The sequence below is a fragment of the Anser anser genome (assembly GCF_964211835.1).
Source record: "Anser anser genome assembly, chromosome: 13".
In the NCBI taxonomy this organism is placed as follows: Eukaryota; Metazoa; Chordata; class Aves; order Anseriformes; family Anatidae; genus Anser; species Anser anser.
In genome coordinates, this window is record NC_139734.1 from 7,220,991 (window position 1) to 7,238,361 (window position 17,371).

The following is a 17,371-nucleotide window of genomic DNA, read 5'->3' on the forward strand; positions in this document are numbered from 1 at the left end:
CGCTTTTCCTTCTCGGAAAATGAAGAAAGAAGAGAAATGAAGGGTCCATAGCTGTGTCCTATCACAGGCACAATCCAGTAAAAAAGAGCTCTCAGTCTGAATCAACTAATCGTTGCTTAATGGCAGGAAAGCGCTGTCTCCGCAGAGTATGACTCTGTCTGATCACTTAAACACATGCCAATTTTAAAACATCCCAAAGGAGTGCACTCTTCCAAATAATTTACCCTTGTGTAATCACACTGTCCACATACCCTTTGGTATGGCTACCAAGCAATTCAGAGAAGGTCACTTTAAGCACAGACCTCCCCGCCCTGAGGCTGCTAGCAGCTCCCCCTTGTAAAGCCAGGCATCCAAGTTCATGTGTGGGGACATCACATGGCTGGTGAGCAAAAGAAACCACAATGTTTGGGATCCTAGAGCTGATTTCTGATACCCCAACATTCCCATGAGTCCACTCCAAGTTTGATTTGGCCTCGCAAGGAAAGGAAAAAAGAAATTGGATCGGGAGCCAAATGCATATCGAAATTGGTGATTTTTAACTGAGCGTTCAGCTAGTACCACTCAGTGAAACTGGTGAACCAGGTCATCGCAAATGAATGTACCTCTTTGCTCATGTCACTTTTCTGTGCACTTCCAGAGCTGGTTTTGGGAAACAAAAACAAAAAATCAAACACTTGCAGAAGTTTCTGAAACTTTGTGGTCTTTTTTTTTCTTTCTTTTTTTTTTTTTTTCTCTAAACTACTTCATTTTAAAAAGGGTTTTGGAAAAAGAAAGAAAACTGACAAGGTAGAGGATAATCGGTTCTTAGGGGGCCTCATTCTTCTTTCACCTATCATAATTGATATCGTAGGTACTATTCTCGATTCACACTAGGTCAGGTAATTAGGTTGATTGCCCTCATCAGTAGAGATCCGTAAAATTCTGGGGAAGATATCAAACTGCCAGGTGCTCCTCTGATCCTTAAAACCCAATGGCAAAATCAGAGATGGAATGAGGCTGAAAAGCAGAATGGGCTCTGAATTTTCCCAAGATCTGAGCATAGGCAGGTTTGAGTTGCAGATGTGGCCCTCCACCCACTACAGGCTGAGGTCCTCTCTAGGATAAAGGAATAAGCCTTTCTGACCACTGACTGCTAATTAAGTAATTTTTCTAGTGTAACCAGTAGCATCATATAGTACATCCATGGGTAATTAGTTCATGTCTGATTACAAGAGAGATGAGCTTGGCTCCACTGAGAATCGGTGCTTTGAGAAGCTTTCTAGCTATCTGCTGAACCTTTGCCCTGCTTCAATTTACACAAGATGTCATTAAGAGAAGAGCTGGACAGAAATAAAAACAACCCCCATGTGCATTAAGAGGCCACGTAAAAAAGCAGTGAGCAAAACCCCTTTGTGTAATAAGAGCATCCCCATACCTGTGATCCTGTGCAGTATACTTGAGTAGCTCTGCGAGCTGCAGGGGGTATTTGCAAATCTTCTGCACTGGCGTCAGAAGGAAACCGTCGATGGCAATATTAATCATCTGCTGCAACAGACGACACGCTTCGAAGAAATTCTGGTACCTGCTATCTTTCATCAGCTTGGAAAGCTCCATGCATGCATCCAAATGGTTATTACAGTACTCCGAGTAGATCCAGAAGCCATCTTGCTGTGAAAGGCAGGAGGGAAGGGAGCGCACGTCAGACAGGCGCCGCGAGCAGGCCGTCACCCGACCTGCCAACGTGACGGCTGAAGAAAAAGTGACACCCCAACGGGAGGAGGGAGGACTGATCCCCAAGTCCTTTTCCTGCTCAGAGAAGGTGCTGCACGGTTGCTGCATGGGGAGCAGGGAGGCAGAGGGGGCCCGTGTCCTGCACGTTGTTGAGGTCTCTGTAGGTACCGGCTGTGGTAAAGGAAAGCCCTGTGGGTGTTCTCAGTTTCAAACTGACTGATGAGATTTTCTTTGTGAAAGGTAAAGGTAGGACCAAGTCACAGCTCAGGCCTTTGGTAATACCGGAGGATCTCGTTATTTCTAGAGCTCTTTCCTTGAGAGATCATGAAGCACCTGAAAAGTGCTTGGGAGCTGAGTAGTTTTGAACACCCCTTTACCAACAGGGAACCCCAGGAACCAACTACTGTGCGGATTTCCCCAGAGCCAGAAAACACCAAAGACTGGAAAAACAAACAAACAACAAAAACCCCTTGCATGTGTGTGCCCAGCCACCCTTTGCAGTGCTCTCACCAGGCTTTTTTGTACTAGTTGGGCTGGAATCTCCATTTCCTGCCTTCACGGACCACAGATTGTCCCCAAATGCCACACAGACACCCCAAATGAAAGGTATAAGAAAGATCACACTGGAAGGGAGAGGCAGAAACAAACTGGCTGCCACATTTAAGACTGTAGTTCAGACAGCCCTGATATAAGCCCAGGTATTTTACGTTAAAAGCCTGAGGTGCTTCACCAGGTTGTGGGCGATGCTTTACAAACTACAGAAAGGACTCGTACTTTTTTGGGGGGTCCAATACTGATGCTACTTTTTTGGGTCCCGTAGGGATCTGATTAGGATGGCTTGTGAGTGGATTTAAGTAAAGGCAGGCTATAACGTGCCTTTCTGGGAGCAGGGGAACCTGCTTTCCTCCCCATCCCCGCGGCTGATCAAGAGCCAAGCACTGACGCCTCTCTCCTGCTGAAGTGGGTGAGGAATGAGCTGGCAGGCCCAAACAACAGGATCTTAACGTCCTCATCCTTCAGTTTCCCCAGATGGCTAAACAGGGATAATTTATCAGGAGTTTATTAGCCAGCTTTCAACCCCTATGGAAATGATGACAGCAATGTCAGGTATTCCTCCCAGTAACAGCAGTAGTAACTTTTAGTTACTGTTACTGTAAATTAATTGACAGCACAGCCTTAGGACATGAAGTTTTAGCTACTGATTCTCACCAAGATTTCATACTTCTCTTCTGCACAAAGGTGCAATACGCTGTGTGCTTTGGAAGCAAACAGCAGAGATTGCAGGCTGTGATGAAAGTGAGCAATGTTAATGCCATAATGCAATTTCTCTGGAATAAGCTTGCTTTTTAATTAGAAGACTAGTGATGCTTAAGAGATGCTGCAAGCCTTTTCAGGGATGCCCCATTGAAGTTTCATGAATATCTGCTGTAAATTTGTCTAACAAGTGAACTGGGGCTAGCTGGACCTGGCTGTAAGCACCGGACCTGCATCCTGGGTCGGAGCACCCCGTGTATAAGCTGACACAGCACTTCAGTCTCCGTAAAGGAAAGCCTAAAACTGCAGGACCATAATTTTCCTGACACTTCCTGACACATTTACAGCACTGCCCAATTTATCAGCTCCTGTAACACGTGGCTTATGTAACAGCACGAGGTGCTGGCCCGAAGCCTCCAGGACTGCATCGTCAGCTGCAATGTCCTGCTCAGGGTGCACTCAGCGTGGGCGAGCTCTCTGCCGCCCCGCTGCCACCTCACACCTGGCCCTGCAGGTGAAGGCATCCGAAGCTCCATGGTTTTTTCATCCCTTGCAAATGCAGCTCAGTGCCACAGCGAACAGCCGAGGCACTTGCTCTCCTCTACTTGTTTTGTGTAACACACAACTAACGCCTCTTCTTACTCCTCCAGACTCCCCTACCTATTCCAACCTTCTGGTCATCTGTGATCTGATTAGGATAGCTTGTGAGTGGATTTAAGTCGTATTTTGAGGAGAAAAAGAAGGTAGGGAGTATGCAAGGGACCTTGTGCCTACATAATGTGAGGGTGGATGTGAAAAATTTTCAGGATTCAAATGCTCTGGGGCGTTATCCAACTATATGCTTCACTGAGTTCTCCCTGCAGCTGTACCTCACAAAGTGGATACAGTGCCTGTGGAGTAGCCCATGGTGTGTAACTAGAACAGAACAGAACTGGTGAACACAAGTTAGGTTCTGAGTGGTTCCTGCCTTCTGACTTCAGCTACAACTCCACCACACCCGCCATAAAACAAAAACTGAAAAAATGCCAAATGGACTTACGTGTTCAAGGAAACACGGTCCAATTTCACTGAGATGGGGATCTTCTTTGTTGTACTGTTTCTCCAAATCCCGGACAAAACCCATCTGAAATCTATAGATATCTTCAATGTTACCAAAGATGATCTTTAGCTGTTCATCGTTGAACATATCCCGTCTCTTCCGGCATTGCTTCAAGTAACCCTGTAAGAAGCAAGACAGAGCAATCCATAAAATAACCCAAATGCTTTTACTGAAGCTGCTCCTGGATTTTTCTTGAGGATGAAGCAAGTGAAAGCAGAACCAGAAAATGTCTCTGAAAACAAAATCCGCTTTTAAAGCATGACAGTCTCCATCAACTGCTCTCTACAAGTAAGCATGCAATAGGAAAAACATGCTTCAAAAACCTCTAAGTCCATTTTTGGCAGACAATATTTCATTTACAACATTTGGCACTTGCAGCCACTGCTCCCACTGCAACCTGCAGCAGACCACAGCACTACCCTCACTCAGGACACACCAGACCCAGCAGGTACCAGGCTACACAGCCTACACCAGACAACGCTGGAGACAGCACTTGTACACAAGAACAGTGCCTCAATGTCCTTCAGCATTCTGCATGAATCAATTTTGCAGAGGGAAAGTTCCCCAGAGATCACAGGCAGTACAGCCTGAAACTGCTCTGTCCCTGCTTGTGCTGCAGAGAACAGCAAAATTTGGCTGATGGCTCAGAGGGGTGCGTTACAGCATCGTACGCCTGGTCCTTCAAAACTCCCTGCCTTGCACTACCCGGTATCATGGGCAGCTCCTACGAACATCGCTGTTTTCCCATCATCTTCAGTGGCACGTGGCATTACAGAGAAAGCTGTGAGGCGCTGCTTGGTCCCCTGCCTGCTCTGATTTCTCTTTTTAGCCACAGCAGTCAGGATAAGGAAGCTGCCTACCACGCTGAGAAATACTTAACTAATATGTGGCTGCATGCCCTTGCTCTTGGAAGAGAGCAGTGTACCCGTCCCGAGTCGTTTCGGCACCCAGTGAAATGCTGAAGGCAAACACTCTTGCAGCTTTCCCTGACCTGGGAGGCAGCATGGTTTGTCCCACACCATTCAGCTTCCCCAGCCTGAGACAAAAGCAAGAGGGCTGCTGTCCTGCCAGCCTCACGGCAGGGAACCCCAAAGGCAATGCAGGAGGTTGGGGACGTTTTGGCTCTCCTGATCGAGGGAGCAGCACGAGCTGCTGATCAATGCCATCTAGAGGAAAGCAGCATCGTTTTCATTTTTGTTTCCTCTATCCTTCATGAGATTACCCCAAATACACTACTCCAAACAGCTAAAAATGTGAAAATTTTGTCCTGTTTTCTCTACTATCGTCTCTTCTTCCTTGTTTAAGTGGGAACAGAGGAACAGGCTTTGTGTCCTGCTTTGTACAAACATCAGGCTCGCTCACCGAGTCTACAGACATGAAAGATAACTGGAGAGAGAGAAAGAACTGGCATGTAGAGAGCTTACAGAAACTCTCCAAAATCACAGAAAGAATCTGCAATAGAGCTGGCAGCAATTCAGGTCTCCTACAACCTGACCCAGTGCAATAACAAAAAGGTCCCTCTTGTTTATTCTTCATCTGCCCGTGATACCCAGTGGTGCTGAGCCCAAGTTTAGCTGGACATCACACAAACAAATCAGCAAGGAAGCACTGCTCCAAAGACCTCCTGACCTAAAAAGACGGGGCAGATCAATATTCTGGCAAAAAGAACAACAACAACAACAACAACAAAACAACAAAAAAACCCATAACACCCCAAGCTCTGTCTGCATTCCTGTTTTGCTGGCCCTGCCCTGTCCATGAACTCACCGTCCTGGTTTTGGCTGAATCATGAAGCCTTCAGACACGCTTGCCTGAAATACATGTGGTGAGGGGATGGGGTGTCACATGGAGGTTCGGGATGCCTGGGCTGAATTTCTGACCCTGCCACTGATCCGTGTGACATTGAGCAAATCACTTCTCCCCCCCGTGCTTCGCCTGTCTGGACGATTTAGACTAGAAACTTTGCAAGGCTAAACATCAAATGCTGTGCTGGCCTTTTCTGGACCACGGCCTCTTGACTGAAAACAGAATAATATGAGGGTCATCAGGAGATGACTTTGCCTTTATTATATAGGGAGAGAAAAAAAAAAAAAAAGAAGGGAAAACTGCCAACAGCTCCAGTTGAACGGCTATATTTGGGAGCTCTGGATGCTTAGTCACACAGACGAACCGCCAGCTGGTGACACGCAGCTGCTGGCCCACAATGCGAGCCATTGGGACGCTATAATAAGCTGTCCTTCAGCCTCACCATGTGGTTCCTGGGAGGGAGAACTTCAAACAGATGAATGATAAATGCAACTTTGGCTGACCTGGCACAGAACCAGCCTCTGCGATGTCCAGCTTAGCTAGAAGGATGCCATTACCCCGAAGGTGCCTGCTTTTTCAGCTGGGAAGCTTGGGTTCCGGAATACCTTCCACGTTTACCAAATCTAGGTCTCTCTTCTTCCAAGAGCTCCTCGATGACTCACTTCTCTGGGTTTCCCTCTCTCATTTTTAAGGCCAGGAGGAATGGGAACAGGCTGGTTCCCAGGTTGTAGGACAGTTGAAGGGCAAATAAAAATACAAACTATCACGGAATAACGCAGAATATTTTCCATATTGCTTTTCATGTTTACCTGCTTTTCTCAGAACAGCTACAAAAAATAAAAAACAAATAAGAGATGTGGACCCGCCCACAAGGCCAGGCTCTTCTTTTTGATGCTGGCTGCAGCGCGAGCAGTGCCGAGTGACTGCTGCAAGGCAGCTGTGCTGGGACCTGTGCCCCGCTGCACGCTGCCTGCAAGCCAGACTCCCCTCGCACACCCACTGCTCTGTGAAATCAGTCGGTGGATGATTTATGTGAACAACTTCCAGCCCTGGGGTTGCTGTTGGCTGCAGCTACCGTCGTGAATATTCCCCGTCCTCTGTGTGCTGGTTCATCACTTTGCCTAAATCACGTGCTTCTGAGAAGCTGAAGCAGCACATTTCTGCACAGGCACCTATAAAACCACAGGGAGAATTACTGAACGCATGGAATTCCCAAGCCTTCTCCTCTCTCCAGTTTGTGCATTTTGATGTTTGGTTTCCAGCAAAGGGGAGACTGCAGATTTACAGACAACATGCAGCAAGCGCCAGCTAGAAGGCTGCTGCATATTTTTTCCAGTAAATTTACTTCTGTTACATAAAACAACGTCATCTTCCTCCTGCTCATCCCATCAGGTTTGCTCAGAGAAGGGATAGCTGACTGATGAGCAGATGTTGCAGAGTGTTTTGTTCAATGAATACCTAAAAATAGCTGTCAAACCGTCTCCCTTTAAAGTACATTTCCATGTAGTCCCTGAGGTATAGGCCAAAGTTGGAAAGTATCTGCAGGAGGCTAAGTGCTAAGTTTTCTCCACCCCAGAACGGGTTTAGAGACAGTCACGAGAGGTGGCCAGTCCTTCCATCCATCCTTCTCCTCGTCCTGCTGAGAACACGGTGAAATGCTCTCAGCAAGAATGCTCTCAGCATGAGGAGATGAGAGCTGCTGCAGGCTCTAAGTTAAAAGGCAGTGGTGGTGATACTCCTGTTTCCTTCCGTCTCTGAGCCACGCTGGGGAGACCCTGTCCTGCAGACTACCCTCCAGGTTGGACCACTACCATTTGGGCTATCAAAAACCTGATCTCCTGAGCAGTGCTCACAGCATCCAGGCAAGCGTTGTGCCAATACACACACACCAGGAGTAAGCCCAAGAACAAAGTCGAGGCTGTTTGAATTAAAAAAGCAAACCAAAGCCATGTCTGCTCCCAGGCAGTCAGGGCTCTAAAACACTGGACAACAGCAAGGACTGAACATCAGGCACAGATCCGTGCATCAATCCTGCTCCTCTCCTGTTCCCCACCAGCACCACTCATTTTTTGGATGCAGACTGTGATTGCCCTGGGACCCACCTAAAATGTATAATGAAGTCCATCAGGAACACAAGCTGGTTCCTCAGAAGGGCACAGAAGAAGCCAACCCCAAAACAGAAAAGCAAAGTGTGTACAGAGCACATCCCCAAGGATGAGCCTAGCAAACGCCACCAGAGCACATGAAAACTTGTCCCGCCAGCTCTGCACAACAGATTCAGTCTGACCGGCTAAGATGCAGTGAGGATGTTTGCTCCCCAGCATTCAGAGCTGTCCTGGCACCAGAGCAAACCTTAGGTGGAATCCAGACAACGTTATTGAAAAATAAATTCAAAGTGAAATTAGGTGGAAAAGAGCAAAAACACAGCAATGGAAGTTGGCTGCCCTTTCTCCCCTCCCACCCTCAAATTACTCATAATACAAAGGTTTCCTTTGATCTCCCAACTGCTTCTCTGTTCCCATCCCTTAAAATTAAGCCTCATCTCCTAATCCATGTCCTGGTCCCAGTCTGCTGCTCCCCAAAGCGCAGCACCCTGCTCTTTGTCCAGCTCCCCACACGCTGCAGCTCAAAGCACCTTCTGGGGCTTCATCAAGCTGCCTGCCCTTTCCGGGCACCTCGCTGCTCTGCCGGCATCACCCCACGTTACAGACAGACCCAGTGCCCCCAGGACCAAAGCCCCGGGGCAGGGGACGTGTTTTCATGCCTGGGGATGGCCACATGTACCTATGGCGCTTTACTGGAGAGGCGGCGAGCAGCGCTGTGCCAGGAAGGCTGGCTGCTGCTCACCATTATGAAAGCCTAGTTTTCAGTAGCTGATTATTTTTCTAACCTCTAACTGCTAAGCCTGAATTTCCTAGTGCTGGATGTTTCCCTAAGGCTAAATTCTTTTTTCTTCCTTTTCCCCTTGGTGATATTTCAGAATAACGATCCGTCAGCTCCCGATAACGCAGGCCAGGGAACGCTCAGCATTTTGCCCCTAATAAAAATCTTCACAAACCCGTTCCACCGAGCAGCAGCCAGCCCTGCACACTCAAACAAGGGCACAGCAGCAGCTGCTGATGTTGTATGGGTTTGCTGAGTGGGGGGATTCCCTCAGCCTCTGAGCCAGCTCCATCGCGCAGGTAATTTTCATTCTGGTGCTGGCTAGCTTGTGAGCTCCTGACTCGGCAGGGCTAGTGCCATGGGTATTATAAATAATAACACGGTGTATAAGAATATAACAGCAGGTACTCGGTACACGTCCTACAACAGAGAAGCGCCATCAGAGGGCTCTTCATTACCTGACAGGGGCTACAGTCCTCCGACTACGACCCCACATCTTAAGGGTCACAATGAATGACAAGTCCTAATGCCAGTGAAATTCAGCAACCAGAGCAAAACCGCACTGCTGAACCCAACTCTGAATCAGGCTCAGCCCTCACCACCCATCCACATCTCCTGGAGCACTGGGAGCAGCTTGTGCCAGCCCGGGTCCCTCTGTCTCCCGTCCCCCTCTTGTGCACAAACAGGAGCAGTCACACCAAGCTGTGCCGAAACGCGGGCGTCTGAGCTGTCCCCAAGCCTTCTAGAGGCTCACGGATTGCTCCGAGGAAAACTGAGCAAAATGAGCCTCTCTCCAGCAAGGGACTGCCCATCTTTCTGCAGAGGAGAATGCCCATTTCGGCCCTCCTCCTTTTTTAAGCGCGGCAGCTGAATCATTTCCTGATGCTCTACCTGGCGATAAGATTTATCCCTCAATACCCTTCTGTATCCCACAGATCTCTTCCACATATTGGGCATATCGTTAGGTGCTGTAAATCAGTGTTACTCCACGGATGTCACTGAAACTATACCTATCTGCACCTCCGGAGAAGCTGATTTAGCAGCAGCCCGGTGACATGACTGGCAAATGCAAGTTCAGATTTATTTTGTTGTTCAACAGAAAAGTGCAAATGCAGGAAAAGAAACACCATGTGGAAAAGTTCCTGCAGTTCTTCCCTTCTTCAGTGCAAAGCCCTCTGACTGAAATAGCACACTGAAATTAAGCTCATTTGTTTCCAGATTGAAATCCCAAGATTCTTCCATATTTGAACAGCATCACAGAGGCTTTTTTGGATGGCTGCTTTGCCTTGTCAATAGAAAAGTGGCAAGTATGAAGGGAGGATGAAGACATTTTCTAAGCAGTATTCACAAAGGGCTTCAGCGCATTGGAAGACTGAGCCCAGGCTCACAGACCGCTAAACACTCCGAGGGATGAGCTGAAAGCCCTGGTCCTTGATTTTAGTGCTAAGGAACTTCTGCCTCTCCGTAAGAAGGATGCCCTCTATGCACAGCGCCCAAGCCGTCCCGCAGCACACTCCGGCAGAGCTGCGCGGTCCCCTTCCCAAACACCCCACGCACTTCGGGCACAGCTCGGGGCTCCGAGGCTGCAGGGCAGTCAGGAGCTGGGGGAGTTAATTGTACGTAAGGAGAAAGAACCAAGTGGAGGATGTGAGGGGGCAGTCATCAACGTGCATTTGCTTGCAGTTTCCCTTACACTATGCAAATGTAATGTACCTCATTTCCCACGGTGAAAACGTTCTGCTCACTGGAAGAGAAGGCAAATGGAAGCCATCCTGAGCAAGGGGAAATTGTGAACCCAATGTGAAAGACACAGGTGGAATGGCTAACTGATTGGTTTAATTACAACCTAATTTCCTTAGCCACAAGTTCAAAAGTAGACAGCGATGGGTTTTAATTAAGAGAAACGCTTGAAAGATCTCAACCTCATAATTTTTCAGTCAAAGTGGTACAGAAAAAAAGATCAGAAAATTGTATTTTTGGTTAATATGACCTAAAACTAATTAGCAGATCCAGCAGAAAATACTCAGAAGTATCAATACTTATTGACGGATGCTGCTCCTCAATTACACACACTACTAATAAACACACTGCACCTTTTCCCCCATCAGCCCAGGACAAACTCAGTCCTCAGCTCTCAACAGCCCATCACATGTCCTGCGGTGTCCCCAGCGCCACAACCCCATGTACCTCGCAGATGTCCTTGAGGTGCTTGATGTAGTGGCGCTCCGTGTTCATGATCTCGTTGATGACGTTGGCTCTCATCTGGTCTCGGTTTTGGACGGTCCGGCCGAGACAGAGGCAGTCGGCGTTTGGATCCAAGTGGCCATTCTGCACATCGCTGGTTCCCTCCTCCACGCCATCTTCTTGATTCACCCAGAGCTGTGAGGAGGAGAGGGGAAAGCAACAAGCTTAATCATAAATCCATCAGGAAGCCAGCGAACGAAGACAGGCTGGGTCATGGTAATCGTAATCGTATGATGATGTGATTGTGGCACGTAATCGTAGGATGATCTGACATTATAAGCTTCTACAATTATTCTACTACACAAAGCGGCAACCGGACTGCTGGATGCTGAACCAGGACGTCTTCCTGTGCACAGCAGACCAAGCCGCAGTTATCAGCCTGCAGTTATCAGCGCCAAGCACTGCCTTCCCCCATCCTCACGCAGCATCGTCCGGGGTCTGCTCTATCGGGAAGAAACCTCTGGGAGGAGGGATAGGACCTTTCCAGATGACTGATTTATGAGATATGTCTGGGTCAGAAATCTGAATGAATCTGAACATCGGCTCAGGCTAACTGGGTTGCGGCACTGAGGTTTCTGCAAGCTTCCCAGGCCAGGATTTGTGAATGAGCATTGATTTTCATTTCACAGCAGCTTTCCCTATCATTTCACATGAAGAGCCATTCTCGCTCAGGCAAAAGCCCCGTCTCAGCATCCTGAGATTATGATCCCTAACCTGTGCTGAGATCAGACGGGGCCATTCCTTGGCAGAATAAATCTCCAAATGCGTGGGGGTCTGAGGGCAGGTCTGGAGTGGGTGCCAAGCACACCCCTGGGCACTGAATCCTTCGAATCGCAGTGAATTGCTGAATGCAATGAAAAAAAGGATCTCTGCCTTTTCAGCACACTGAATTTCCATCGCCAAATAAAAACATACCTTGAACTTGTAAACTAAAAGCTAGTGCTGACTCCTAGTCTCTGTCTTTGAGCGTAGCATATGGATCAGATGCTTCCCTTTGTTATCTTTTCCCCAAAATAAAATCTGCTTAAAGTGACTCTTACAAACTCAAATTGGGCTCAGCACAGTTTGTAAATGAACATTACATAAAGGCTGAAACACAGAAATAGTGCTGTCTTACAAATATCATCTCCGTTGTTATATAAATGAAACAAGTTTTCTTCTTGGCATTTAAAGACCAAAATACCAGAGACCTCGAAACATAAAAATGCATCTACCTGTATACAGCGAAACCGTTCCCACAGACAGGCACAAAGGAAACCAGCTGCAGAGTTAGCCTGATCTCTTCTTCTTCTTTTCACTGTTAACAGTTTTTAGGAATTTCCCATTTTTCAGCTTAATTCCCATTTTAAACACCTTTATTGTGTGTCTGTGCAGGCTGTGTTCCTGCAAATTAGTGAAGTGAAAAACCCCCTAGCCCTTCCCACGCTCCTTCCTTGTTTTCCTAACCAATTATTATGTTTTGCTAAGCCACATCTCCCCTTATTACAGCTCCCACATTTTGTCTTCCTACAGTGAGTTGCACAGGCCAAGAAGCCGAGGTGTTTGCAGAAAACACATCTCTAGCAGAATGTTAATGATGCCATTAATTTAGGAAAAAAAAAAAAAAAGCCATAAAAAGGCTGACTGTTCACCCTGGTCATGTTTGTGCCATGTCCAGGAGCTATCAGGGACTTTACACGAGGGGAGTGATGGCTGTTTCGGTGACAAGATGCCCTCTTGGCCAGCAGTGAGCAGGGTCCACGTCCTGCCCGCTCTGTCCACCTGGGACCTCCTCCTGGCTGTGGGACAGCCTCTCAACAACCCACAGCCTTCGTACCTTTCCCCAGGACAGCCCAGCCAGGCGTCAATTTAATGTCTCGTGTGACAGGGCAGAAGCACAGCACAGCAAATGCAGCTGTCAGCTCTGGTTTTCCATGTCTGGATGTGCCCCAGGGGAAGGGGAACACCACGACACCGGGTGTGGAGGCACCCAGAGTGTCCAAAAAAAAAATATCTTTGTAAAAGGGGAAAAAAGCTTGAAAGCATGAATCCTACAGGTTTTGAATCTCTGAGGCAAACAGCAAGCTTGCAAACGTGGACGATTTCTGAAAGCCGCAGAATTCGGTATGCCGTTTGGGTAGTGTAGGAGCACCCCCCGCTTCCACAGCTGGGAATCTCAGGAGTCCTGCTTTTTTCTTAATGAAATTTTTGCTCTTTCCTGCTAGTATTCGTGTTCCCAAAAGGAAAAAAATATACTGCTGCAGTCTAGATGACTCTCGTTTTGGATTCACAACAAATGAAACAACTTTACTGGGAAGGGAGGAAGCCCAATGTGCCTTCCACCTGCGCTCTCCAGCCCCAGCTGCAGAAAGGACTAATCCCACAGCGCTGTTCAAACACTCCGGCTTTTTGTCTTAACCTCTCGAGTTCTCCCCAGCTCAAGCAAGAATCCTTCTTGCAGGGGATTATTTGAAGTTTGGAGCGTGACTCACAACAGACGAGGCACATTCCCAGCTCTGCTGCTGACCTTGGGCCAATCGCTTCTATCGGCCGAGGCTTTCCTCATCTATAAATGGGGACGAGCTACCTTACCTGCGACATCTCAGGAATATTTTTGAGGTTTGTAGACTTTATGAAGGGGAGGCATAGGGAAGCTTTTGCATAGTTTGAAGCATGGATTTAAATGCATCACCGTGGGCTCGCCACACTCATCCATGAGCGACCGCTTGGCAGAGGGACCTTTGGCTGCTTTTACACTTTCAGCTTTGGGGTTTATGCAGCTCCCACATCCTCTCGTGCTTGCACCAAGGAGTAGCCGTGCTGTGTTTGGGCAAGGGAAAATTACACTGGGAGCATTGTGTCCTCTGTCCCCCCCAGGCCCCCAGCAGCCAGATCCTCTCTGCTTCACCGACCTGCTGGCTCAAACCCCTAGCTGCCGTGCTGCAGGCGACAGCAAGGGGCAGGAGGCAAACTGGGGGTGACACTATTTTTTCCCGGTAACTTAGTAAATGTCATATTGAGTCGATCTAGACCATACTGCTCAGGTTCCTATTTTAGCTCAGTGCACAGTCGCCAGTAGGCAGGGGGCTTGTTGGCTGGGATTTAGCCACACGCAGCTCTCCTCCTGAAACGCCTGACCCTCCTCTGCTGCGAGCAGCAGCTGAGATGCCACTAATGGAGCAAAGTCTCTCCTCTCTCCTAGCTATTTTCCAACGTGCGCTGGACACCAAGGCGCAGATTTACCTGCCTCCCAGTGAAAATGGGTCTGTTTTATAAAAGGAACTTCAAAACTCTAGTTTTCCCTCAGTCTCACCTCATCTGCTCACTCCTCCCTGCTCCAGAGGGGTGGCTGCCCCCCTTCCCACGGAGAGGAGATGGGGATTCAGTTCCCCAGCAGCCTGTCACCTCACTTAGATCTCAAGAAGCCCCTCCAGGATCCTGTCCTCCCCTCCTCAGCAATTAGGGGCAGTGACTTGGAGCAGGGGGATACCAGCCTGGATTACTGCATTCAACAGCACCTATTTTTTAGGGAAAAAATAGTGAAAATAATAGCTGTTGAGCAAGCATCAACAACCCTACAATAACAAATCAGCCTTCGGTGCCTTTTTTAACACCTCTGCAATGCAAAAAAGCACAGTCTCTGAAATAATACAGCACTGTGCAGGCCTCCCCCACACTGCTGAAGAGGTTCAACGTGGAAAAAAAAAAAGAACGCTGCCAGGAGAACCATTTCGAACTCTCTGTATTGAGAATTAATTAAAAGGAACCAACAAAAAGTGCAGGAAAAAATCAAGTTGCATAATGCCAGTCCTAAGTGGTATTTCACACGGAAAGGCCACCCGATGTGTGGGGAAGAACAGGCTTATCACGAGGCTCACAGTCCCCAATTGAAAACTCAACCCTGATTAGGAAGTCATGACCAGGAGCAATTGGCAGAGGCAGATAAAAGTAAAATAGTCAAATAAAAAAAGCCCCGTTTGCCTAAGGACACAGTTCCAGGAGCCAGGGAGAGCTGATCACTTCATTGTGCTGGTTAATATTATATGTGATTTATATAAAATCTGTAGGAATGTGATTTATCAATTTGCAGCTATACCTAAATGGTGCAGAAAATCACCAAACGGCACCGTTCCCACATTAGCTGACCTGTAATTACTATACATTTAGACTGCTGAACGCACACACTCCATAGAGAGGACATTTTACTTGAATAGGCACTGAGGGCTGATAGTCTCATAATAATCAGAAAGCATGATAAAACAAACATTTTACCAGCCATCTGGATTATTAATCTCCTTCCGCTGGAGATTCACAAGGACAGGACTAGCAGATAATGTGCCATCCTGGATTCTAGCTCACAATTAAATAATGTGGCAGATTAATGATACAGGCAGATCCTTCCAGAGAGCTGTTACCGATCCCTGGCATCTCTGCTCACCAGTGACTTCCACAACAAATACCAGTGCACACAGCCCAGCCTTAACCACAGCCTGGCACTGAATGGTGGCGTTACGGTGTTGTAAATCCTACAACTGGAAGGGACTGTACGAGACTGCAGCGACCCTACAGAAATAAGGACTATCTCACCCACCTTGCCACGCTGCCCTGGCTCAGCAGAGCTGCTGTGTTTTGCCCTCTCTCCTTCCTTCCATGAGCTGGTGCTGTGCCCTTGTTTTCAGCCATGCGTGCTGTACTTACTATATGCATGCTCTGTTGGGTTCTACACAGGATTAGCAATTTCACTTGCTCATTTATAACAAAGTGAAGCTGTGGTGCAGAGCTTTGCACAGGTCAAACAACGGTGAACATCCATCTGCACATCACCCCAGTGGTCGGGGCACGGCCTCTCCGGGCTGTTAGGGAAAAGCAGCCTTCTCCCTGCATCCCTCCCAGGATGAGGAATAGGACTCTTGGCACCAGAAGGAAAGGCAGCTGAAGCCAGAGTTCTTTTCCCTCCTGTGGTGCTACTGCTGTTCTTCCTCTGCAGTCTGGCTCTGGCCTCACTGCCCTGTGCCTCCCTGCAGCTCACGAGCTCTTTGGTACCTTCTCTTTCCCTCCTGCAACTCTCCAGCTTCAGCAAATCCACTTCAGCTCTTCCTCTTCCCCCTAAAACTCTCCATTGCCAGCCTCAGAAGTTCCCTTTATGCAAAGGGAAGAAATATCTTTCACTCATTTCTGGAAAAGGAAAAAGCAAAAGACTCTACATGGACAGCTTCGGGCTCCGTGCCCCTGAAAAATAGCTTGTGTGTGGAAGGGCCCTGGTGCCTGCCTGTGAACCTCCGGGGACCTGACAGATGCTGAGCTGTCTGAGTGGCGTTCGTTGCCATGCTAATGGCAGCTGCAATTAGCACAGGCAGTGTTTGGATGCTAAAATGCTGCTTGACTTTATAAAAAAATACACATAATTTGTCTGCAGCGCATCCTGTCGCTGCGGAGCGCTGCTCACGCTGTGCGTGATACCTCTACCAGAAGCTATTTTTGTGCTGGATTTGCCACAGGAGAATAAAACCTCCTTTACAAGGCACTGACTCTGCAGCAGACACTGCAGCACATACCAGTTTATTTGTGCAACAGGTGAACGCCATCCTCTTTTCCCTGGGAAACCTCACCTAGGTGCCACTTGCTAAGGAAATGCTAACACGACGGCTGCAGCGGGCTGCAAAGCAGGGCAGCGACGTGCGGCTCTATCACGAGACCTGCACACACAGCGAGGCTGATTTTAGGGGGGGGAACAACACCTGCAAGAGAGAATCACAGCCCCTAAGAACAAAAGCCAAACCACCTGCCAAATAAAGAAGACTTGGGTGTAGAGCGTCCTAAAAAGTGCCTTAAAAGCTTACACCAATTTATCCAGCACTTCTCCTTGAGCAGTACAAAATGAAGTGGGTCAAAGGCAGCTTTACAGCAGGAAAATCAATCTAAAATTACAACACTTAGGGAAACCTAAGCAATGGCGAGGGCAAAGATGGAGCCTTGCTGCACTCCTGCACTTCTCCCTCGTAAGGGACCACAAGGAATTACACCCCATGGCAGGACTGCTGCCCCTCAGTTCACAACATCTCAGCAGTCACGAGGCACTCCAAGAAGCTGCAGTAAAACCTCCTCAACCCCACATTTGCTCTTTAGCTTAGCTCGGTAAATATAGGGAAGAGTCACCACTGCTGAAGTGCGAGGAAATATATTCTGGAAACTCAGCCTGCCTCTTGGTATCCAAAGAGATTAAGGGGAGCTTTATAACAAAATAAATCCCCTTCTCTGTCCAGGATAGATGTATTCTGCTGTGTCTCTCTCCAGGGAAAGATTTCACAGCAGTTAGAATCAGTAAGGTTTCAGTTTCAGGTTTTATTGGCAGTGGAAATATGTCAGGGCCCCTCAGGATACCCTCTCATTTCGTGT

The 17,371-nt window shown here is 48.0% G+C and overlaps 1 protein-coding gene across 26 annotated transcripts in view; it reads right to left on the reverse strand.

Annotated features, from left to right (window-relative positions):
- Window positions 1-17,371, reverse strand: part of ARHGEF9 (Cdc42 guanine nucleotide exchange factor 9) — a 184,793-nt gene that overhangs the window by 40,650 nt on the left and 126,772 nt on the right. For all 26 annotated transcript variants that reach the window (XR_014571914.1, XM_083797095.1, XM_083797091.1 and 23 more), the window contains 3 exons: window positions 10,940-11,131; window positions 4,004-4,183; window positions 1,415-1,647 (listed from right to left, as the gene is read on the reverse strand). Coding sequence is in view for 25 of the 26 variants with exons in the window: in XM_083797095.1 (XP_083653221.1) it covers window positions 1,415-1,647; window positions 4,004-4,183; window positions 10,940-11,131 (605 nt within the window). In the remaining variant the exon portion in view is untranslated. The remainder of the gene's footprint in view (window positions 1-1,414; window positions 1,648-4,003; window positions 4,184-10,939; window positions 11,132-17,371) is intronic.